Below are 26,866 nucleotides of genomic sequence, written 5' to 3'. Positions count from 1 at the left end.
GAGGTATCGACCCAGTGATGTAAAAAATTGAAAACAACACGTTTAATAATTTCATGCGTTCGAAACGCTTTTCTGGATTTACCTTCATCAGGAACGCTCAATGCCAAACATTTGAAATCCGAGGGATGTATAAATACCCTCGGGGACTGATAGTCCACCAGCAGAGGTATCGACCCAGTGATGTAAAAAATTGAAAACAACACGTTTAATAATTTCATGCGTTCGAAACGCTTTTCTGGATTTACCTTCATCAGGAACGCTCAATGCCAAACATTTGAAATCCGAGGGATGTATAAATACCCTCGGGGACTGATAGTCCACCAGCAGAGGTATCGACCCAGTGATGTAAAAAATTGAAAACAACACGTTTAATAATTTCATGCGTCCGAAGCGCTTTTCTGGATTTACCTTCATCAGGAACGCTATATACGAACCTAGGTGTTAAAAAGTAAAATAACAAAAATACCAAACTCCAAGGAAAATTCAAATCGGAAAGTCCCTTATCAAATGGGAAAATCAAAATCTCAACACATCAAACGAATGGAAAACAACTGTCATATTCCTGACTTGGTACAGGCATTTCCTTATGTAGAAAATTGTGGATTAAACCTGGTTTTGTAGCTAGCTAAACTTCTCACTTGTATGACAGTCGCATAAAATTCCAAAGTTAAATGTTTTTTTTTTCAATCGGCTGCTACCGATGACAATAATACCAAAACCTAGTGTAACACATTGCATAAATGTAAGAAATATCACGTCTTGTATAGCTATCTATTGCTGAATTTAAAGATTTTTTTTGTTATTTATCGATTCAGTCTCTTTGGTCGACTTTAATGGCAAAATGTTTATATCAGTCAAGAATAGTTAAGAATATGAAAAACTAATCAAATATTAGTTTAAAATGTTGATAAAAAAATAGGAACATCAACGAAAACTTAGTTCAGGAGCACCGCTCCGTAGTATCGAATACCAAAATAATACTCGGTTTCATGCTAGGACATTGTCCCCTTCTCTTCATAAGGAGTATTTTCTTGAGAACACCAATCGGAGATTAAAATAGTAATCATTGATTAATCATAGTTGAATTAGTTTCGTATGTTTTTCAGCATTGTCGTAATAGTACCTCTCAAATCGTATGTTTTAGAATTCTTTAAAACGAAATATTGACAGTAAAACTGTACTTTTTTTTCATTTTTGGGAAGTTGAACTGATGTATATAGGTGGAGATTCAAAGCAAAAATCCTTCCAAAGAACAATAGAACGTTAAACGGACGGTCGGGAGCATCAGTAACTTCTAATTATCGCCTGTGTTAATGTGTTTTCTATAAGTTTACACAATTTACTTGTTGCTTATCTGCTTTAACTTTGTAATCATATTATTATATTCAATAGATGTTTATTATTGGTAAGATTATTGTTTTCTTAATCAGAACATGTACATAATTAAGGAATTATTACGATTCTAATAGGACAAAAACAGTATTTTCATCGGTCGACGCGTACGAAAATGCCTTGGGAATGCTTGGTTTTTCCCGTTTTCTCTCAATGAAATATGTACATTACATTTACATATTTGATAAGGTTAAAAAAATAATAGCAGGGTAAATATATGATGTTTTAATAACAATATGTAATATAATTTTCTGCAAGCAACTTAAATATATATATTTTATTACGATAATAATGAAAATAGCTAGAATGTAAACAGTAAGCTTGTGCGCATGTGTCAAACATATTTTGTGCTAATTAGAACACGGATTTGTTTACATAGGGAAATAAGGTCGTCATCTTAGAATGCGCTATAAAATTATTGTATATATTTCCTGAAACCATTTTGTAGTCCCCGATAATAATGTATCGGGTTTAACGTCCATTAGACTGTGACAAAACTTAAAATTCTTTTAATTGTGTTTCTAATTCGTTGATATTTTTCAGAACGAGTATTTGAGTATTGCTTGGTAAATCCAAAGAGTTTCCGATTAGTAATTTTTCATCGAGTTGACATCACTAATAATGCACACTTTATGAAGCGTTCGTTATCTAAAGATTCGTTTATTTCAAAACTTAACATTTGTATCCAATTGCCATAAAATGAATATAACACTTGATTGATGTTGTGCGTCAAAAGCGCTTTCATCGATTTACTTTCATCAGGAGAGTCCAAACCAATAAATTGAAAGCCAAGGATGTACAAGACCAAAACACACGAAGCAAAATATTACCATAAAGGAAAAGAAATTTTATTTTATTGGGAAAATATACCCTAAGTTGGAACAATTTTTTGTTGTTGAGAGAATTCTGTAAATGAGATGCGAAAGAAACAAAAGGGAAACTAAAACTCATAAGTAAAAAAAAACAAATAAAATAACAATGACATGGCAAAAAACGATCAAATGTAGAACAACAATGTACAAAACACAACATAGAAAACCAAAAACTGAGCAACACGAACCCAACTTAAAAAAACGGAGATTATTTCAGGTGCTCCGGAAGGGTAATCAGACCTTATTCCACATACGATATCCGTCGTGTAAAATTAAGTAACGAGATCCGGGTCATGACATCTATTTCCAATTGTTTTTGATAGAACTTCTTTAGGTTAATGGTGAAACATTATAGTAGACTTTTTGTGTAATTTCCCTGACATTTTTCAGTTATATATACCAATAGTTAAAATAAATCTTCAAAAATCGTTAAGATAAATATAGTTACTTAATATTTCGAGTTTGATTTACCGTTACAGATCTCTTGTATTCATATAGTCGAATAGATCTTCAACGATAAATACGAGTAGGTTAATATTTCCGTATAAAATGTTATTGGTAGCAAAGTACTATACATATCACTAAATATAGAATGTATAGTAATAATCTCCCTTGTTTTCTATTAAATACTTACATCTGGCCATAAAAATTTATACCAATAATGTTACTACATGTGCATCCAAAAGTGGCAAAATAATCATGCAGTTTATTGATGATGGCCGGGTAATGGCAGAAGTACTACAACATTTTCTCAACAAAAACAACAAAAAACCAACAATAATCATGCATTTAAAATTGAGAATGGAAATGGGGAATGTGTCAAAGAGACAACAACCCGACCATAGAACAGACAACAGCAGAAGGTCACCAACAGGTCTTCAATGCAGCGGGAAATTCCCGCACCCGGAGGCGTCCTTCAGCTGGCCCCTAAACAAATATATATACTAGTTCAGTGATAATGAACGCCATACTAAACTCCAAATTGTACACAAGAAACTAAAATTAAAAATAATACAAGACTAACAAAGGCTAGAGTCTCCTGACTTGGGACAGGCGCAAAAATGCGGCGGGGTTTGTATACAATCAAAATCCTGGTAATAAATTGTTCAAATAAGGCCTTTGAATATAGTGGAACTAATTACTTTTGGAGTGTCAAAAACTCGTTGGAAGTACTTGATAAATTGCATGCTCATATTGGTTATTTAGAATCTGTTCAAAGTTTAGATTTTTCTACCCTATATACACCTTTGCCTCATAATTCCATTAAGAAAAAAAATCACACATCTAATTAGATAGGCATTTAAAATGTCAGAATGCAAATATATATGTTCAAACTCTTTTAGGTCATTTTTAAGTAACAACAAACAAAAGAACTATGTCAATAATTGGACCTGTTTTGATACGATAACTGCACTGGAATTTTTACTAGATAACATTTTTGTTCGCTATGGGGATTTCGTAAATCGTCAAGTTATCACAATTCCAATGGAGACTAACTGTGCACAACTTATTGCGGACCTGTTTCTGTAGTGTTAACGAGTTACAATTTATGATAAAAAAAATTAATAACACTTTTAGATATTTGGATGATACATTGGTTCTCAATAAAGACGACTTCAGTATGTACACTAAAGAAATTTATCCTGCTGAACTGACTTTAAATAAAGCTATTACTAACAGAGAACACTGCCCTTTCCAGGATCTTTATATCTATATCTTTAACTGGAAGCTTAATACCAAAATTTACGATATAAGAGATGAGTTTTCATTTCATATTGTTAATTATCCATTTTTAGATGATGACGTTCCCTTGTAACCATCTTATGGTGTTTATATATCTCAACTTGTTCGATTTGCTCGTGTATGTAACAACGTATTTGATTTTAACGAAAGAAATCGCTGTAGTACAGAAAAATTATTACACCAGGGTTTTCCGTCCGTGTACATTAACGCCAAACATTTGTCATTTTAAAATGAAAAATAGATTTTGCAAAATGCTCTGCAACTTTTGAAGTTAATTGGTTTGAAAAATGTAACAAAAATCTATTGAAGTCACTTTTGAAAAACCATTTTCTCTTTGAGATTTGAAATTTGTTATTTTCATGAGATTATATTTTTGATTTCACGAAGATATTGAAACAGAAAACAATAAGTTTGTGTTAAAAATGATTTTATTTTGTCAAAAGTTTAAATATATTAAAACATTTGTATTTGCTTGTTTTAGAAAACAAAACATATTTCAATCTCATTCTTAAAAGCAAATATTGAAATTGCTGACCTTTAGCATTTTTCAATTTCGCTTACAATATTGAAAAATTAAAATGCTCAAACGTGGAGCATTTTTCAATTTGGCTTACAATATTGAAAAATGAAAAATGCTCTAACGTGGAGCATTTTTCAATTTGACTTCAAATATTGAAAAATGAAAAATGCTCCAATATGGAGCATTTTTCATTTTTCATTTTACTGTGCAATATTCAAATTTGAAAAATGTTCCCATCTGCTTCATTATTTAAATGTCTAATAATGAGAACGAAATGTAATTTGTTTCAATATAAGTGTTTTAAATGTTTAAATTGTTGACACTATTTATTAAATGTTTTACTATTTCCGTTTTCCTTTTTTCTTGTTTTAAGCGCAATATCTTGAAGATCTTTTTATGGTGTGTATGTGTGAACTGTGTGTGGTATCAACTAATTCCGAACAAGAATGGTACACTGACAAGTACGATAATGACCACAAAAAAATCATTCTTTCTTGTTATCTATATATCTAGCTGTCTTTGTAGCTACATGTATATATCTATCTTTCGATCTATCAATCTGTAATTCATTGTATCTATTTATCTGTCTATCTATCTGACTTTTGTTTATCTTTGTCTTTTCTTTCTTTGAATTGTCGGGGTTGAAATCTTTAATTAAGTTCTCTCGAAGTGAAGAAGTCACTTGTTTACATGTACATGTTGAAAGAATGTTTTAGACCATCATTGTTTGATTCAACAAATGATACTTGACGAAAGAACACACCAAGACATTTCTCAACACTTGACTTCTTTAGGAATCAAGCATGCATCAGCGCGAACAATAAGCCGTTTTTGTTCTGAAAATGGAATTACTAGGCGATGCGGAGTAGACGAAGGAGCATTAAACCATATCGTGACTGAATGTGTCAAACATGTAAGAAAAGAAGGGAAAATATTAGAATATTAGATATTGTCCATGTCAGTTTTTGTGCATGTTCAAGGAGGAGGGTTCGTGGGTGGAGTGGGGTGAGGAGGGTTGGGTGTAGATGTTATATTATTCTGATCACTGCGCTAGTATTTGTTTTCAAATTTGTATATTTGTATACGAATATTTTCTGCATTGTACAGCATTTCATAATTTTGATTCTGTTTAATACAAACTTGTTATTATCAAGCTTATAATATTCACAATTCTCTGTCGCAGAATATCAAATAAGCATCATCTTATAAAAGAAAATATGAATTAAACTTACATGCATGTATGTGTGGTAAATGTATAATATTTCGAAGGATGAATGACTTCTTATAGCAAAGAATATAATATTATCATAATTATGTGAATAGTATTTCAACAAACATAATACAGTTCCCATGAAGTTCTGTTTTATGAACATTCTATTATCTTTTATTTAATTTGATTTTACATCTTTAATATGTGAAAGCAAAACGAGTATTATAGGACAAATATGTCGACACAAAAAATGGGTCTCAGTCAGTGACGATCTTCTTTTGATCCTCGCTACCATCATTTACGACAGCAGGTGTAGGAAATAATTCATATTACAATTATATGCTGGGTTTGACTTAAGTTTGTGGTTATTCAAAACTCTTGTTCCTTCTTCTCAGATGGTTAAGTGATGAAACCCCGGCGTTCATAACACTCTCCAAATCACACAATATTTTTAAGATATAACATGTAAACCTAATTTCAGATTTATTGATTTGTTTTATTTTACTTCCTCATTTATTCCTTTTGAATTGAAATTTGAATGCTTCCTTTCATAGTTTTATTAGGACATTCATCTACATGTAGGTTACCAACGAAATTACATAGTGTTTCAACTTCTGCAATGATGACAGCGTATTATGCACATGGTCGACGCTTTCACAAAGCCAAAAAGTAATGGACGACATCAAAAGTTCAATGTAGGATAAAAAACTTAATTCACATAGTTTTTTCACTGACACTGTTTATGGATAAACGCTGACAATTTTAATTCTGCTTTGGTACAGTTACCACGTTGCTAGTCAAAAGAAAGGTCAATAAAAACTTAATATTTAATAGATAAATCTTTTGTCATTGTACAAGTTTTTTGTGTGTGTGTGAAAATCGTCTTCTAGTTAGTCATGTCGATTTCTTCTTATATATCATTAATTTTTATCTTGGTATCGTTCTTTACTACTCCCAAATGGCATGACAGGGACTTGAACCCTACAAACATTCTAAAACAGTAACTTTATTATTCTGTACCTGCCTACTAGTATCCCAAGCTATTAATTTGTATGAATGTATTACAGTTGTGGTCCTTATTCAATTTGCTGTCAGTCATAATTTTTTTTTTCATCGTTTTATAATAATTTTGACCGTGTTTTTTTCTTTTTCTTTTATTGTTTCGATTTTTGGTTTTGTTCGTGCTGATTTCCTATAATAATGATGGGTGGGGGGTTGGAGGGGTCCTGATCCCGAAATCCCGGGCTTAAAAACATGAAATCCCGAGGTCCCGAATTTAAAGAAATTTAAATCCCGACATCCCGAAATTCAAAAAAGGAATTCCCGGATCCCGAAAGGATCAATCCCGAAATCCCGAGCTTAAAAACAGCCCATCCCGACGTCCCGCGTCCCGAAAAAGGTCCTGCCCCCCTCAATGATGATAAAAAACTAAAATTTATAATTAATTTACTTCGCTTCCTCTACCTAGTATTTGTTTAGCAACCAACAATCAATCAATCCAGGGACGTTATATCCGAAGTCTCGTGTAAAGAGAGTGCCACGTTCTTTGCACGTTAAGAACCCTTGCAACAACTCTTTAAGGGGTCCGTAGGTGACCTGTTGCAAGGCTAAATTTCTGTCCCTTTCCAATATACCCTCATTTCCCGTGGCAGTCTAAATTTCTCCGACCTTAATCCCGAAGCCCCTATTACAGAACCTACCTATTGTATTTATTGTTAACTTGTTCTCGTCTTGAATATGCATGAAATATTTGCCACTGGACGTTAAGCAACCAACAATCAATCAATCAATCAATCAATCCAGCTCTTAATTATTTGTAACAAACGTATATAATGGTCCTTTCATATTTTTCATAATTATCATTTCTCTGCAGGGAACGATGTTTTGGAATATTGTTTCATATCATTTTGTATTACGCTTACGGAAATATAATTGTGCAAGGTTTAACTTAATTTAAGAGTTATGGAACTTTAATCACTGTAGGGTAAAATCAACTGTTTCATACAAATTACTTTCCCCTGAATTATAAATAAAAAAAAACTTTCCTTTCTGTTGTCAGAATAGGAACAAGAATTGGACAAAGAGACAATTAACAACCCGACCAAAAAGCAAAAACAGCCCAAGGCCACTAGTGGGTCTTCAATACAGCGAGAAAATCCCGAACACGGAGTCGTGCTCCAGCTGGACCCTTTACACAAATGTGTACTAGTTCATCAAAAATGGACGTCACATTAAATTCCGAAACATATTAATAAACCTAAATAAAAAAAAAATTATATACAAAACGAACTAAGGCTACATAGCAAGATAATCACACCAGCTTCTTCTTTTTTATTCTATTATAGTACTTAACTTACTAATAAGTAGTTTGTGCAAGCGAATGTACTTCCAGTGTGACTTTCAAAAATAACTTGATAGTTGCTTAAGGTATATCATACTTTTCAAACGATTCGGAAGTTGACATATTAATATATGTATAGAGACACCCGTCTTCTGTTGAATACAATATAAGTGCTTCCCAAGAGACTTTTGGTTATGTGTTTCGATGGGTTGTTATTTCGCTGCCGTGTAAGCGACATCTATTTCTGTTCATATCAGTATATATCAAATTGTCGTGTTGCGATGTAATTGAAAAAAGGTATGAAGAGGATTATAAAGCCATAGTTTTAATAGAGATTCTGCTGAGAATACTAACTTAATTACAGAAAAAATTAATAAAAAATTAACTGTCGATATATTTGATACATAATTGATTTTTAATCCGAACAGGTGTCGATAATAAAATTACAGTAATTTTTTGGGCAAAATCCATTGCAAGTGTACTGACTGATTTTGTAGGCTCAGACACATGATGGTTTATAGGTTGTTATTCGCTTTTAACTTACTATCACAAACTTCGAGCACGCTTGTATCTGTACTATGTGTGTTTAGCCTTTTTTATAACTTGTTTCTTGGTTTTTATACGCCCGTCTAAGAAGGGACGTATTATGGTATACCGTTGTCCGTCCGTCCGTCGTCTACACTTCGGACAATTTATAAAAAACGCTTCCACCAACTTTTATGAAATTTTGTTGAATTGTTTATATCTATTGACGTAAGCGCCCTATCGATTTTTATAAATTTCAAATTTTTCGTTTCCATGTTATGAAGTTTTATCCTTAGAAAAAGGGGGATTTTCCAGTTTTCGAACAATAACTCAAAAATGCTTCCATCAACTTTAATGAAACTTTGGAGAATTGTTTATATCTATTGACGTATGCTCCTTCTCGATTTTTATAAATTTCAGATTTTACGTTTCCGTGTTATGAGCTTTTATGCTTAAAAAAGGGGGGATTTTCCAGTTTTCGGACAATCACTCATAAACATTTTCACAAAATTTTATGAAACTTTGGTGAAATGTTTATATCTGTTGACTTAAGCTACCTTTCAATTTTTATAAATTTCAGATTTTACGTATTTCAGTTATGAATTTTTATATTGAAAAAAATGGGGATTTTTCCAGTTTTTGTACAATAATTTATAACTCAAAAACACTTTTACCAACTTTTATGAAACATTTACATTTTTCGTGTTATGCAGTCTTATTCTTAAAAAAAAATAGGCTTTTTTCCAGTTTTTCGGATAATAAATCAAAAATACTTTCAGCAGTTTATGATGAAACTATGGTGACTTGTTTATATCTAATGAACTAAGTACCCTTTTGTTTTTTATATAATTTCTGATTTGATGTTGTACAGTTGTGGAATTTTTCCTCTGAAAAAATGTCGGAAACGGCCAAGGAAATTTATTCGTTGAAAAAAATCATGTAAAGCATAAAGACAAGCTAAAAGGGCAACGGGCGTATCATGCGCTTATAGCGCAGCTCTTTATTTATTTATTTGATGAGTCAAGTCTTTTCAACTGATTTTATAAGAAGTTTTATAATATGCTGTTTATCACTGTTTAATGTTAAGGCGATAGTTGTGCACCTAAAACGAGTTTAATCACTACGAGTTCTATATATGCGCCGTAAAATTATTTTTTCTCGAATGAATTGAATTGTTATAAATTTTTCATTTTGGAATCTTTTGTAGCTTGCTATGCGGTATTGGTTTTCCTCAATGTTGAAAACTGTACTATGAATTATACTTAACACTTCATCATCATTTTATGTCTGGTGGAAAACATTGTTTCTCTGGCAATCATACCACATCTTTTTTTTATAAACTTATGAATAAAACAAACACTAGTATTCGTCAGTTCAGTTACAAAGCACGCCATTCACGAATTGAGTAAATGAATGCATGGAGAGCGCAGCGTGATATATTTTCATGTGCAATGCGTAGCTATTCATATGTGAATTTTTATAAATGTACATGTATCAATTGGTGATGCTTTTTGTACTTGCTAAAGGGGAAACTAAGAAAAAATAAGAAAGCAACGTTTCTTCGGTATTGATTATGTTTATTGATTGCGTTACGATCAATAACAATAATAACAACAGATAAAATTACTGAACAATAAGTGATATATATCAGTCAGCGGGCATCCTTTATAAAAAAAATTTGGAGCCGGCAGATTTTTAGAGGAATAATATATATATATATATATATATATATATACAAGTCTAAATTGTAAACAACGTTCAAACCTATGATTGCGTTGGATAAAAACCGCAGTTTTTATACGTGTGCATGCAAAACAAATTTCTTAGTAAAGGGGTCTAAATACAGCACAAACAACATTTTCCAAAAGAACAAAAAAAGTGAAAAAGTCTATTTTAACAAAACGCATGTGACAAGCAGGTCGAACAACGGATGTTCTTCTGCTGACTGCCATTGGCGATTGCCAAATGAAATGATCACCAGATGTAACAAAATGGATCTTAAATATTAATTTAATATCAAACAGAAACAATAAACTCGCGGAAAAGATGGTATACCGCAAACAAAAGGTGCAAAATATATATAATTTGTATCATTGAAAAAAGGTTCTCAGATAACAAATAAGGAAATGATAGTAATAATAAATTCAGTTCATTCACAGTGGCAGATCCATAAATTTTTAGGCCAACAATGTTAGATCTAAATTAACATTGTTGAGCTGATGTTTAGACGAAATTTATACAAAAGTGTGGTATTTTGAGCCTTGTATCACCATCGCTGCTGGTGATCCGATGAATACAATGTGTCGCAGAGCTGTCACTGGTTCAAACGTGTTTATATATACATCACTGAAGAGACATTAATTGTCGAAATCCGGATATGGTGTACAAATTTTTGCACCTCATGTTTGTGGTATACCATCTGTCCCGCAAGTTTATTGTTTTCTGTTTGGTATCAAATTAATATAAAGATACATGTTATTACATCTTGTGATAAATTTATTTGAGAACATTCGACAATCGTCAATGAAAGTCAGTAGGGTTTAAGAACATTGGTTGTTCCATCTGTTAGTCAAATGGGTTTTGTAACAAATATACTTTTTCACTTTATTTGGTCTTTTTGAAAGAAAAAAAAATTTGGTTTGTGCTGTATTTTGACCCCTCTACCACAATTTCGTTCTACATGCACACGTATAAAAACTTCGGTTTTTAATCCAACGCAATCGTTGTTTTCAATTTGGACTTGCATATAAGTACGTCTAAACCAGTGAAAACTCTACAACAGATTTTATCCATCGGATCACCAGCAGTGATGATGATACAAGGCTGACAGTACATTCTGTATATATAATTCGTATATACATCAGCCCAACAATATTGGATCTTTTTTTTTTGCGAAAGCTTTACATATCTAAAATTGACATAACTTAATAAAGCTTAATTACATTGCGTAAATGAATCTTGCAAGTAGCTCTCGAAGTGGGATATAGAGAGGGGGGTGATGTTGAGGTTACAAAAAGGGGATGTTGGATATAGGATTATAAAAAGTGGGGTAATGAAATCAAGGGGACAACAAAGGTGGGATCTGGAGAAAAAAAGGGGAATTTAAGAAAAGGAGCACACCGAGGCACTCCGACCTCATTCACGTGAATGAAATAAAATTCCATCTGGAATGTCGGAATAAGATTTTAGTGTTGTTTACTTTTTTTTGGGGGGGGGGGTGGAGGGACGGGTCTTATAGAAAGATCTCCCACCTCTCACTCAAAATATGGATAATTTTATGTCAAGGGTTTTATAATTCTCCCTGACAGCTTCAGACATAATAATTTTGTACCTCTATTTTTTTAAATGGACAAAATCCTTTACTAGTATGTTAACTTAAAATGCATGAGTCAAACACTACCCGAGTTTGTTTTATAAGTATTTTCTTCCCTCTTCTTACAATATAAAGGCATAGATGAAGTAATAAAAACGGAATATATATATGATTTTTTTTTATAATTATTCGTTATCCACATTGGACTATATACTAGTATAAAGAAAAAAACAATTTCAATTACCAGTAACCAGATTGTGCCCTAACAATAAAGTTTACAAAACATTGATTTTTAAATGCCCATATATATAATTTGCTACCCCGCTGGTGCTGCTGGAGACAATATTATGTATGCACACGCAAATAGTGCCATGCGCATTGTATTGGCCGAAGAAATAGTCCTATTTATTAACCAACTTACTACAATATGTATAGAAATGCCCATGCTTTATAAAAGGAAAATTTCGACAACTGGTCATTATGAACGGAGAAATTGCTACAGCCATGCATTACGAAATATCAGTCATGCATAACGAAATCACACCCGTGCATTACGAAATCACAGCCATGCATTATGAACAGATGAAACGGGACATCGATTAAATCAAAATGTCGTATATTTCTTCAAATAAGTGACAACTTTTTTCAATTTTTTTTTAACTTTATATCATAAAAAAAAAGTTTAAATGATGTTCAGTGTTTTCACGGCCGTCACTCGGCTAACCGAGAGATTGGTCGGTTAATCTATATCGAGTATGCGGCTATATCGGCGGTTGGTCTGTTAATTGGGTTGGCTAAAGTCTGTTAATCAGGTGTTATCGAGAAAATACTTGCAAGTTCAGTATGTTTCATTGTATAACTTTTTAAATATATTTTTTATCATAAAAATTATTCATGTCTGACAAAACAATTCAATGTACTGAATCCAGTGGTGTAATTATTTTTTTTCTAGCTTCGATAAACAATCAATAAAATGAAAAGGCGGGGTACTCATCAATAAATTTATACACATTTTACACACACAAAATGTACACAAAATGACAACTTGGCTGAATTTACTTGCATGCAATATTTTGAACATCGAAAAAAGACAGGCATTATGTTTTTAACCATATTAATATCATTGTGTGAAAAATCTACACGAAAATCTGTATTTTGGTGATATTAATCAATTTTTATTAAAAACCTGGTCTGTTAATGGGTCGGATGTATAAAACCCGGTCTGTTATTTGGTCTGTTAAGAGTTATGAATGACAATGAAAATATAATTTGATTGCTTTATGGGGAGTTATCGGATCAAATGGGTAGGCTCAAGACGAGTGGCTAAAATATACGGAAACAACACATGAACAATGAAACATAAATTAGACAATGGAAATTGGAAATTGATAAAAATGGTTTCAAAAAGTGTAATATTAAAGTAATATTAATTTCATTCAAGAATGGTCGCATATATCATGTGAATTCTGTTTCGTTGTTATGAATGACACTAATTTGTCATCTACATTGGTAACCAGTATATACATCATTTTTATAGTTCGTTCTTAGTTGTACTATTATACCACTGTCCCAGGTTAGGGGAGGGTTGGGATCCCGCTAACATGTTTAACCCCGCCACATTATGTATGTATGTGCCTGTCCCAAGTCAGGAGCCTGTAAATCAGTGGTTGTCGTTTGTTTATGTGTTACATATTTGTTTTTCGTTCATTTTTTTTAATATATAAATAAGTCCGTTAGTTTTCTCGTTTGAATTGTTTTCGTTGTCATTTCGGGGCCTTTTATAGCTGACTATGCGGTATGGGCTTTGCTCATTGTTGAAGGCCGTACGGTGACCTTTAGTTGTTAATTTCTGTGTCATTTTGGTCTCTTGTGGAGAGTTGTATCATTGGCAATCATACCACATCTGCTTTTTTATATCAGAGATAAACGTCGTAATGTAACTAAACATCAGTAAGTAAAATATATTGGGATGCTAAAATATAAAGAATAGAGAAAGAATAATGAGAAAAATAAATAAAATGTAGAGAAAAGTGACATAACAATTTAAAGAATACAGAAATGAACAACACCCCCAATACGGACCCTCATGGTATACACGAGAATCTGGATGGAGACGCAGAATATAGAATAATAGATAAGGACAGTAGAGAGTGATGCATTGCTAAAAAAAGAGAGAAAAATAACAATTGTTTAAGAATACAGACATGAAACACCCCTTTTTACTATTTAGACCCTCCAAGATGATTGTTAAAACAATTTTGGCATTTATTCCACATCTCTTTATTTTTAAATTAATAGTATAGACAACGATATCTATATAGATGCTTTGCAATTTTTTTTACTGTATATCACTTTATGTTATTTGAGACTGGAGTCCGATAAACATTGGCCTCCTGTCAACCGCTGAATCTGATAGCTCAGTAAATATTGTAAAGTGCAAACAAAACAAAATTTCAGGGAGAGGGCGTGGTTGAAACAGTAACGGATTGCGATGTACTCAAATTGGTGACAAATGCTAGAATTTTACAAGCGCACAACTGCAGTTCTCCTCTGCACTTATGTAGAAAGGAACTAAACGGAATAAAATGAATTAAAAATTAAGATATTCAAATGTAGCTGCATTCGCTTCTTTCCATTTACTACTACTTCTTTAGAATGTTTTGTAAACAACATATGATTAAGTAATAGAACAAAAGAACCAATTGGATGATGCTGACGAATTAGGGTTTAACGTCCAGTGGCAAATATCATGTCCATATGAGAACGACAACACGTTATATGTACCCGATGTTGTATAAGACAGACACTTTCAGTCGGATTTTTGAACGTGCTTCTTTGAACAGACACAAAAATCAAGGCTGATTGAAAACGTTAATAATAAATTCATGCATATTCCAGCGGCCAATCCATATCACGCTATATTACAGTGACACACCTTTCAATAAAATGCAAAGAAAATCAAAAATAAAATGCTCTTACTACAAGGATACTGTTGCACCGTATTGTCATTTTTTTTTACTCAAGTACATCTCATTCTTAACTTTTTTAATGGGAAATTATAAAGGTAGCAAAACTATTGTCGTGGCTAAATTACTCTTAACTGACACAATTTTAATTGTCCAATCCATTAACAGACTTTATTCCCCTAATAGTCACTAAAAAGTGGTATTACTCACGTTATATTACAATTATGAAATATTTACTAATGTCAATTTATTATTTAGAACCAAAGTACTATTTTGTGTCCTTTAAATGATATCTAAAATTGTTTGTTTCGCCTTTTATTAAATCAATTGCTATGCGTATAAGCATAAATACCACATACTTGCGCGACGCCTTTTAGTTTTACTGAAGTTTGCGCAGACTATGAAATGTTTTTACAGGTGGAAAATGTTCTATGATAGATATCATTTTGTCAGACACTTTTCTTTTTTTTATTTGGTTCTTATAATATGCCAACAATCTGTATATTTAACAGAGTTGAACATTTAAATTGTGCGTTTTACTCTTAACAGACGTATAACCGACCCGATTAACAGACCAACCGCCCATATAGCCGCATACTCAATATAGATTAACCGACCAATCTCTCGGTTAGCCGAGAGTCGGCCGTGGTTTTGTAACGACTTGAAACGGAAATATTACACAGCCTTTTCGAGTACGATTTTCGATAATTATCACTGTTTCACGTTGATCAATTAGAACGCAGACTACTCAGAGTAAGAATAGTTAAACTGTCTGATTTATTCTTCCGAGCTACTTTATATTTGCTAGATGAAATGAATTGTAATAGCATAAAATTAAGTACTTGAATGAGAAATCAGAAATTACATCGGACAATGTTGACCAAAAATCCATCGTGAATGCGAAGACAAGTTCAGCTATGAATTCCTGTATCTTCTTCACGGTAAGATTCTTACTCTTTGTTTAATCGAAGAATTAAAACCATTTAAGGTAATAAAAGTGTTATGAACTGGTTTTTTTGTATTGGTCCTGTTATAGATTCGTGGTTAGCTGTATTTGGATCCGAGACTCGAAGACTGCTCTTGAATGAAGTTGCCTTAGTTGGTTAATAAAAGTATCAATAAATGGACTTTTTCATATCGGCCCTGTAACATGCCCTTGATATAAATAATGGCCTCGGACAGTTGTAATGGCCCTCGGCGCTGCCTCGGGGCCATTACAACCATCCTTGGCCATTATTAATACCACGGGCATGTTACAGGGCCAATATGAGAAAGTCCATACATTAATACTATAGTACTATTCGTTCGGCTAGCCGGACAAATAGCAACTGCGAATTTTCTGCATCTTTCCATTCTCAAAATCTACGGGGATAATCTAGGAATTGCGATATTGATATACTAATTCCTGGAAGTTCAGTAACGAAGAAAATAATTTGCGAAGTTGTACCATTATTCATCAAATATCCACATGAACGACTCCCAAAAAAATAAGAAAATTGCATCTGCATATTATCTTGAGAATTTTTATGGTTGTAATAAGGTCAAAAGTAGAACGTGCATATGAAATACTGATCGGAGTATTTTATGTGACATCTCGTATCCAAGATCACTCCCAGTGTTGTGAAAAAATTACTGGCAGACTTATAACCGCGAAATATGTAGCTAGACTTTGGAATAATCCACCGACTTGCGGAAACTGCAACTTGTGTGGACACTATGTTCAAGATACACTTTACCATCAAATTAGTATGTGCACAGAACTTCAAACACACTTGCTATATAAAAGATTACTAGTATCAGAAATGACCAGTGACAATTTCGTATACACACTGCTTTCGAAATAAGACGAGTACGTGTCTTGCTTTCTGCTTGGCAATCAGGAAGCTCTCTTAGACTTTTTAACACCAGAGCATTTTTTGGAAGTATTTAACGAAGGAAATAATGTACGGATGTAATGCCATACAAATCGTAAAATTGAGAATGTAAATGAGAATGTGTATATAATGCAAATGAATTGGTATTTGTTTTTAAATAATATAAAAATAAGATGTGGTGTAATTACAAGTTAGACCACTATCAGCCACAGTTTTATTAGGTAGATCGAGTGGTTTTTTTTATCTTCTGAGCGTCCGTTCTGGTCATATTGCAAAACTAATTTTGTGTTTATGAGAGTAGGGGAGATAACGCGTGTAACTAACGACGCACGTTTTTTTGTCCCAAATTCCTCTGGAGGCGTGCAAAACGTTTACTTTGCCTTAAATAGAGAAATATGAAGTTTTTAGTTTCAATCTTGGGAAATAACAATTACATAATAATCCTGTCTTCCACATTCTCCCCCCTAAGACAAACAATAAATTTCATAAATAAAGTCTGCAAAATGTATCTGTACCAATAAATACGCAAACTGCCAATGTCAAATAAAATAAAATAATTATGAATAATTTGTAATAATCAAACATTAAATCAGATATATATATATATCAGTTAAAGTTAAATACAGTAACGAAGTTGTTCAAGGAAGACCAAAACATCAATCTGCTACCCTCCTCCTCCTTTACGAAAACAATTGTATATATATGCATTAACATTTGACAATCAAATTTAACAAAAGTCTATCAACGTTTATCAGATTTAATGTCTTTAAGACGGGAACTTTGTGTCTTCTTGGTAAAGGTCTTCAAATTCAGTTTTATATCAGATACATATGTATTGTAACGGCACATCTAATGTTGATATCCATGAAAAGTTGCAATGACCACCTTTTTTATGCAAGATTCTGAAAAGCGAATTGGACGATGCCCAAATTTTATGCAAGCTTCTATATATAATGGATCTGTATAGGCTAATAGTGTTTCTTATTTCAAGCTTATTTACTCTATTAGTTTCTGCCATCACTAACAGAAATCAGACTTCCATAAACTCTCTAAATACTAAATATTTAGATAGCGATCACAAACAAGCAACAATTCATAAAACAAACCAATTCCTACTAAAACTACTTAACAGTCTACACTTCAAACTACACAGATCAGCCGTACAATATGTTTCTATACAAACATATAACAACATGCGATGTACGATACGCACAGCATCCTTCGCTTGGACAAAACAAACAGCAAACATTGAGAAGTGTAACATCTCTGAGTACATTGAAATAACCTTAAAGTAAAACTGTATATATACAACACAATCTAACAACAAACATTGATCAAAGGTAACACAATCTGAAATTTAAAATTTGTGATTCAAATCGTTTTTTACAATTCCGTCTATTTTTGAAAATTTCACTTAGCCTGTGATAAAGCTTCACCTAAACTCTAAGGGTGCTTAAAATTAACAAATCTAGCCCTCTCAACATTCAAACATGATGTAAATAATTCATTAAAATACACATCTAAGTCTGAATAATTATCAGGATAAGTGATATGAGCTAGTATCTTAAAACGTACTTTGACCTATAATGGTTTTCATTTTAAAAATTGTGACTTAGAAGGCGAGCTGTCTCATTGACACTCATACCACATCTTCTTACATCTAGAGAAACGTAAACTACCTTCACATTTTAATAAAATTGAGAATGGAAATGGGGAATGTGTGAAAGAGACAACAACCCGACCACAGAACAGACAACAGCAGAAGGCCACCAACAGGTCTTCAATGCAGCGAGAAATTCCCGCACCCGGAGGCGTCCTTCAGCTGGCCCCTAAACAAATATATATACTAGTTCAGTGATAATGAACGCCATACTAAACTCCAAATTGTACACAAGAAACTAAAATTAAAAATAATACAAGACTAACAAAGGCTAGAGGCTCCTGACTTGGGACAGGCGCAAAAATGCGGCGGGGTTAAACATGTTTATGAGATCTCAACCCTCCCCCTATACCTCTAGCCAATGTAGAAAAGTAAACGCATAACAATACGCACATTAAAATTCAGTTCAAGAGAAGTCCGAGTCTGATGTCAGAAGATGTAACCAAAGAAAATAAACAAAATGACAATAATACATAAATAACAACAGACTACTAGCAGTTAACTGACATGCCAGCTCCAGACTTCAATTAAACTGATTGAAAGATTATGTCTTCATCATATGAATATCAGGCACAATCCTTCCCGTTAGGGGTTTAGTATCATACCATCATAACATATATGAGAAGAACATAACCCGTGTCATGCCAACAACTGGTTTTTAAATAATTGTGTTTAGTGCCGATGCAAAGACCCTATAAGTGAATCAATATTAACGCCAAAATATGCAATCTTTAATGACCTGACAACAGTATCGTAACTATATCCCTTCTTAATAAGTCTATTTAAAGGTTTTGTTAGTTTCAGAGGTGAATACTGACATTTTTGTGCTTTATAAAGAATATTTCCATAAAAAATTGGATGTGAAATACCTGAACGTATAAGAAGTCTGCATGTTGAGCTATATTTACGAATGATGTCCTTATACCGATGATAAAATTTAGTAAATGTTTTGACTAGTTTGTGATATCAAAAACCCTGGTGTAATAAATTTTCAGTAATACATAAATTTCTCTCGTTAAAATCTAAAACATTGTTACATACACGAGCGAATCGTACAAGTTGAGATATATAAACACCGTAAGATGGTGACAAGGGAACGTCACCATCTAAAAATGGATAATTAACGATAGGAAATGAAAAATCATCTCTTTTATCATATATTTTAGTATTAAGCTTTCCGTTAATGATATAGATATCAAGATCGAGGAAAGGGCAGTGGTCATTGTTAGTATTAGCTTTATTTAAAGTAAGTTCAACAGGATAAATTTGTTTAGTATACATACTGAAGTCGTCATTATTGAGAGCTAAAATATCATCCAAATATCTAAAAGTATTATTAAATTTGTGTATCAGATGTTGTTTCGATGGGTCTTTACTGATTTTTGTCATAAATTGTAACTCATAGCAATACAAAAAAAGGTCCGCAATAAGTGGTGCACAGTTAGTCCCCATTGGAATTCCGATAACCTGACGATATACGGAATCTCCAAAGCGAACAAAAATGTTATCTAGTAAAAATTCAAGGGCATATATAGTATCAAAGCATGTCCAATTGACATAGTTTTTTTGTTTATTGCTACTAAAAAATGACCTAAAAGAGTTTGAACATGTATATTCACATTCTGACTTTTTAAATGCCCATTTAATTAGGTGTGTGAATTTTTTCTTAATGAGAATGTGAGGCAATGTGGTATATAGGGTAGAAAAATCAAAACTTTGAACAGATTCAAAATCACCAATATATGCATGCAATTTATCAAGTACTTCCAACGAGTTCTTGACACTCCAAAAGTAATTAATTCCACTATTTTCGAAGGCCTTATTTGAACAATTTATTATCAGGTTTTTGATTGTACCAAGTGTACTGGTAAGAAGAATAGACAATTTAGTAGTGGAACAATGGCTTGAAGACGAAATGAATCTATATTTGTAAGGTGTTTTGTGTAGCTTCGGAAGCCAATACATAGTTGGGACTTTCATTGTATTTGGTTCTGCTTGTAAAGCGGTAGCTAAAAGTTTATGTTTGTTACAGATGTCGTTTTCTGAAAATGGAGTCAGTTGGAATGTTGGTGAATTGGTGATTTCTTTTTTCAGAACCTCAATGTAAAATTTACGTCAAACAATAATAATATTATTAGCAGCTTTATCGGCCGGGACAAAAACAAATTCCTTGGCTAGTTCTTTTAGTTTATGTTTGATACGAGAAATAGGTTTATTGTGGTTATTGTTAAGAGTAAAATGTTCTTTAAAATGTTGAATACGTATATCAACTATGTTCATTACTGATTTAAAAAAAGTTCATTTTTAACTGAAATGCCACATCACATTCATTCCAAATCATAGAAAAACTGTCTCAAAATGAACAAAGTAATCAGCAATATCAGTGTTGACAACATCAAACCTATTATGATTATACATTTAACAAATAAACCATACTATAAAAATAAAATACCACAGGAACAATTATACACCTAAATCTTCAAAACTTGTCTCCTAAAGACAGTCGTATCGAATTCCACCAAGCACTGACTCAAATGCCTGATTCATTTCTGATTAGTTTTCCCAAAATAATGTGTTTCAGTTAAACAGAAAAATTGCTGTAAAATTCAACATCCACCTCGCGAGACCAAAATGTAGCATTGAGATTCGGAGATGTAGACCACAGCTTGTTCTAGTTGTAAACAGAGACGATGGATGCCAAATGTTAAAGCACTATTAGTATCTAAATAGCTAAGTAAATACAAAACCAAAAACAATGAAAAAATTATATAATTAATTTTATCTAGTTTAGAAATGGAGCATTCAATGACTTCCAAATAAGCCGTATTTAGAAGGTATATGGCATATTCATCAACCTTATACAGGGAGATTTGGAAAAGAACAGCTTTTATCTTTACACCTTTTCTAGGTTGTCACCGAGGGTATCACCATCCCCGTAGCCAGTGCATGAAAGTACGAAATTTTATGTTAATAAAGTTTCCTGTTACAATTTAATTAATTTACATTAAAGAATAACTCTCTCGGCTTCGGGTATACTAATTTGTCGTTGAGGGCTTAGAGCACTTTGTTATTCATTTCAGATTTACATTATCCATTAAAAGACATCTATATAGACGTGTTTCCAACAGCAGGCATTGATCCGCCTTGAGCATTACACAGATCAATTGCTCAGATCTTATATTAAATGTACATTGACTTTTTAAAGAAGTTTACAAATGATTTGCGACGATGCAAATACTTAACTTGAGAGTAAAAATAAATGTCTTTATCAATTAATTCAACATACCAATATCTATTTGATTTAACAGATATATAGAAAATATTTAGTTAACCTAAATGTAAATAACAAAATAGGGAAATATAAAATTCATGGTTTTAAACAAGGGAAATAACAATTGCATAATAATCCTGCGCCACATCATAAAATTTTGCTGGTGCGTTGTTGTTCTCCTATCTTTTCGGTGTAAGGTTATACATGTGTATATACGGGTTCACACATACACACATGTGTATTATATTTAAAGCATAAAAACAAAATTTCTAAAGTGTTAACAATGAATGAAAAAATAATTTGATTATCTATTTTCAATATCTTTGATAAAATTGAAAAATGAAAAATGCTCCTCTTTGGAGCATTTTTTTATTTTGTCAAACGATTTCAAAAATTGAAAAATGCTCCACACAGAAACATTTTCATTTTTGAGAAAATTTTCTAAAAATGAAAATTCAACCAATATGGGGCATTTTTCATTTTTCAATATAAAAAGTCAAATTGAAAAATGCTCCACGTTAGAGCATTTTTCATTTTTCAATATTTAAAGGCAAATTGAAAAATGCTCCACGTTGGAGCATTTTTCATTTTTCAATTTTTAAAGGCAAATTGAAAAATGCTCCACGTTGGAGCATTTTTCATTTTTCAATTTTTTAAGGCAAATTGAAAAATGCTTAAGGTTAGCAATTTCAATATTTTGTTCTTTAGAAGGAGATTGAAATGTGTTTTTTTTCTAAAACAATCAAATTCAAATGTTTTAATTTACTCAAACTGTTGATAAGATGAAATCTTTTTAACACAAACTTATCATTACTTTTTATATTATCCTCGTGAAATCAAATAATGTAATCTCATGAAAATTACAAATTTCAAATCTCATAACGAAAATGATTTTTCAGAAGTGACTTCAACAGATTTTTGTTACATTTATCAAACCAATTAACTTTAAAATTTGTAGAGCATTTTGCAAAATCTATTTGTTCAGCTTAAAATGAAAAATGTTTGGCGTAAATATACACGGTCTGTTTTCGATATTACAAACTTGTCAAAACATTTACTAAATTTTATCATCGGTACAAGATCATTATTCGTAAATATAAATCAACGTGTAGACATCTTATACTTTCAGGTATTTCACATCCAATCTTTTATGATAATATTCTATACAAAGCACAAAAATGTCGTCATTCACCTCAAAAGCTAACCACACCTTTAAACAGAATTATTCAGAAGGGATATAGTTACGGTACTGTAGTCAGATCATTAAAGATGGCATTTTTTGGAATTAATATTGATTCACTCATAGGGTCTTTGCATCGGAAATAAACACATTTATTCTAAAACCAGTCGTTGGCATGATACGGGCTATGTTCTTCTCATAATATTATAATGGTATGATACTAAACCCCTAACGGGAGGGATTGTGCTTGATTTTCATATGATGAAGACATAATCTTTCAATCAGTTTAATTGAGGTCTGGAGCAGGCATGTCAGTAACTGCTAGTAGTCCTTTGTTAATTTATGTTATCATTGTCATTTTGCTTAGTTTCTTCTGTTACATATTCTTACATCGGACTCGGACTTCCTTTAAATTGAGTTTTACTGTGCGTTTTGCTCTGTGTTTGTTTATTTTACATTGGCTAGAGGTATAGGGGGAAGGTTGAGATCTGACAAAACATGTTTAACCCCGCCGCATGTTTGCGCCTGTCCCAAGTCATGAACCTCTAGCCTTTGTTAGTCTTGTATGTTTTTTTTTTTTTTTTGGTTCATCTATATGTTTCGGAGTTGAGTGTGACGTCCATTTTCTCTAAACTAGTACACAGTTTTGTTTAGGGGCCAGCTGAAGCGCGCCTCCGGGTGCAGAATTTTCTCGCTGTGTTGTAGACCCATTTGTGGCCTTGGGCTGTTTTCAGATTTTTGGTCGGGTTGTTGTCTCTTTGACACATTCCCCGTTTCCATTCTCAATTTTATGACAATAGTAGTACTATTAATAATAGAAAAGAATTAGGATGATGACGTAATGGACATAAATAATCATGCCTGCATAATTCAAATATTTTAATATCCAACAATTAAATTGTATATACACATACATACCTCCAAACAGACGATGCAATGAAAAAACAAGATAAAAGTCTGCATTGAAACGGTCATCACACTCAAACCTTTGGAACCTATGATAGAAAAAAATATTTAACATTTAAATTGTATTAAAATTCAATACATATCACGAGAAAATTTAATTAGGGATGTATTCTTCCGAGTTTTCAGTATCGTTGAAATCTAGTTTGGGAATTATTTCCAAAACAAGTTATACAAGTGGAAAATATCAATGCATTTAAAAAATATTATAATCAAACTAAACTCTATGAAAAAATTGTGTACTTACAATAAGTAGTTTTTGAGAAATAAAATTTTCAAATTTTATAACCAATATGGTCAGTGTCATCAGCTAAAATGTTAAGAAAATGGGTTCTTTTCAATATTCCTAGACATGTACTTGTTCAATCATTCATTACAAAGAAGTTGAAATGATATGCTTTTTGTTCTAAAAAGAGAAAATTCCCAAATTTACAAAATTGACAGCATGGTCAATTTGACACGAAAATGCAACAAAATTTTACCAAATTTTCTAATATTTACACAAACTTATAGATTTTGTTAAGTTAAATTTATTCAGATTGGTCCACTACATCTTTAGTGAAAGTCTGAAAAAATGTTTAATTGTGAAACTGTGATTTTTTTTATGATAAAAGCACAAAAATGAGTAAAAATTGATGAAAAATGGGAAGCTAATTAAAACATAAACGGTACCAATTTTTCTGCACCAAATGTAACATGAAGTACTTTAAAATGGCCGTAGCAAAAAATAAGTGGACCGCCATATGATTTTTTCATCACCAATTACTTTCTCACAGTCATATAAACCCCAAAATCAAGTCAAGAAAAAAGTTTAATTGTAGAAATTTTTGGCTCCTCAGAGGTGTACAACGCACACCAACGTTCTTTTTTCTCAATGATTTAATCAGTCTTTCAGGAACATGTTTTCGTTTTCATATATATTAATGACGAACATCATATCACTATTAATATGCAACATAAAAATAACTTCGTTAAGATATTATTCTAAGAAACAGACACTTACCTCATATGTACAGATCTTTAAAATTCTAGCTACCTAATGTGTAAATAATCAGTAACTAAAATTGGAACAAAAAAAAACAGTCTTTACCATGCTTATAAAAAAGTTACATATCCCCACCAGGAAATTATTAACAGAAAGGTTGAAAAATTACGTTATACCTGAAATTGAAACTAGGACACACATTGAATAATATCATAACTGACAAGTTAACTTATAAATCACTGATGACAACTCGAATTTTAATTAAATACAAGGAACATGAAGAAGTCGTGTGTGCATTTTGGTGGTATGCAGTACATATCGTGTCAGCCTTGGAGATCGGTAAACACTATTGAATATATTCAATTGAATTGGTCGCCTTTACGTCTTTGGGAGCGCGGGGCTCAACTATATGTATGTACAGCGCTTTCAATATAATCATCATAAGTTAAAAATGTTTTGTTAGTGCGTAGATGGAGGGAGGGGGAGGAGCTTGGCCTTTTACGTATCTCACTTAATAACTGCAGAAGAACATATTACTTGTACCATCTGTATTGTGCGGTCGTCAATTATTGATGTCAAAATAAGGTCATAAATCGAAGATGACTGATTAAAAATTTCTTGTAGTTCAGCATTTGACAATCCTATATCAAGCAAAAATTTCAAAGAAATAGTTTTTTGATACAGGTTTTAACATTTCAGTAATATATTGCAAATCAAAACGTTTATTTGTAGATCAACCATTGTTATACGGTAGATGATATTAAATGCTAATAATTGCATCATGTAAAAACAACTATTCTATTTTATGTCATGCAAATAGTCAGTCAGATTCAAATCGATATTGACGCCCGCGCGCCACCGGACCGTCGTACTTCACAAAATTATTAACCGGATTTTTCCTATGGAAAACCCGGATTAAAACTGAGAAAATCGCTTGATTTCCAAAAGGATCGAGAGTGGGTGTCTTGCCAGCGTAGCGTTTATGCAACGCAGGTGTAACCCACCATGCCAATCAACACTCAAAATGATATAGTCGAGCGTACAGTTTCATATCAGACGACTATAATATGTGAGACAAACTAACACAGTCAGAAATATGCATCATGTTAGTGATATCTCATCAACGTATTTGTCTTATTCACAAAATAATAATATCAAGTATTGAAGATCGAAGTTATAAAGTTAAGTAAAAACTCTTGGAAAGTCTCTGTAAATGATTTAGTTTGATATTTGTAAAATGTTTCAATAAAAACGTTAAGTATGAAATTGGCAGTCATGGTTTAGATGCAAAAAATACATGTTACAAGCCTATAACCAGTTGAATTACCATAGAAATACAAGGAAAGAGATAAACGTTTCATAACAACGACAAACGGAACAAATGTGTTAGTATATGGATTTACCTGTTGTTTCTATAAATTTTCAGCACATTTCCTTATGAGAAGAAACCAATAGTACATTGTAAATATAAACTGAAACATAACCCGCCTACATTGTAAGCTATTAATGTTAATGTTGATATAAGATCTTAAATTTAAAAATTCTAAGAAACGATTACCAGGAAATTTTGCATACATTGCTACTAATATCATCAATCATCAAGCCTCAAGTGTAAATTTTAAAATTAATGTTTAATTTCGAGTGCAAAAAATATTCATACAACTGAAATTGTATCCTTGTAATTCAAATTTACTGAATTAATCTATCTTACCCATTCAGCTCTTTCGTATTCTCTCTACAAAACTAATAATTTTAAAATGCATGTGTTGCATTCAACTTTTGGAGTTATGATTAAAGCTGAAGAGATCATAAAAAAAATGAAAGTATTAGTGTTGAAAATACATGTTAATTGGTACATGCTGCTACATTTTTAAAGTTATTTCAGAGTTTAAGTTTGCTTATCGTTTGGTCTTTTTGTGTTGTTTCCTGAAGAATAGCGGACTTAAAAAGAGTGACTCTGGAAAATGACATAAAGTATAGTTTCATTTCAGACTTATGTAAATGTATAATGCATTTGTATCGGGGTATTGGAAGATGTTCAAATGTGCACC

The 26,866-nt window shown here is 32.2% G+C and overlaps 1 protein-coding gene across 4 annotated transcripts in view; it reads right to left on the bottom strand.

Annotated features, from left to right (window-relative positions):
- Positions 1–25,796, bottom strand: part of LOC127720713 (uncharacterized) — a 43,404-nt gene extending 17,608 nt beyond the window's left edge. For 2 of the 4 annotated variants that reach the window (XM_052227474.1, XM_052227473.1), the window contains exons 1-2: positions 24,834–25,791; positions 23,786–23,862 (exon numbers count right to left, since the gene is read on the bottom strand). In XM_052227474.1, the coding sequence (XP_052083434.1) occupies positions 23,786–23,842 (57 nt within the window). In that variant the 5' untranslated portion in view covers positions 23,843–23,862; positions 24,834–25,791. Of the gene's footprint in view, positions 1–23,785; positions 23,863–24,833 lie in introns of all 4 variants that reach the window. The other 2 variants (XM_052227475.1, XM_052227472.1) reach the window with 2 other exon arrangements.
- Positions 25,797–26,866: the final 1,070 nt, after the last annotated feature.

This window comes from Mytilus californianus, unplaced genomic scaffold, assembly GCF_021869535.1.
Source record: "Mytilus californianus isolate M0D057914Y unplaced genomic scaffold, xbMytCali1.0.p SCAF_11, whole genome shotgun sequence".
NCBI classification, from domain to species: domain Eukaryota; kingdom Metazoa; phylum Mollusca; class Bivalvia; order Mytilida; family Mytilidae; genus Mytilus; species Mytilus californianus.
This window is presented reverse-complemented; position numbering and strand designations above follow the sequence as displayed.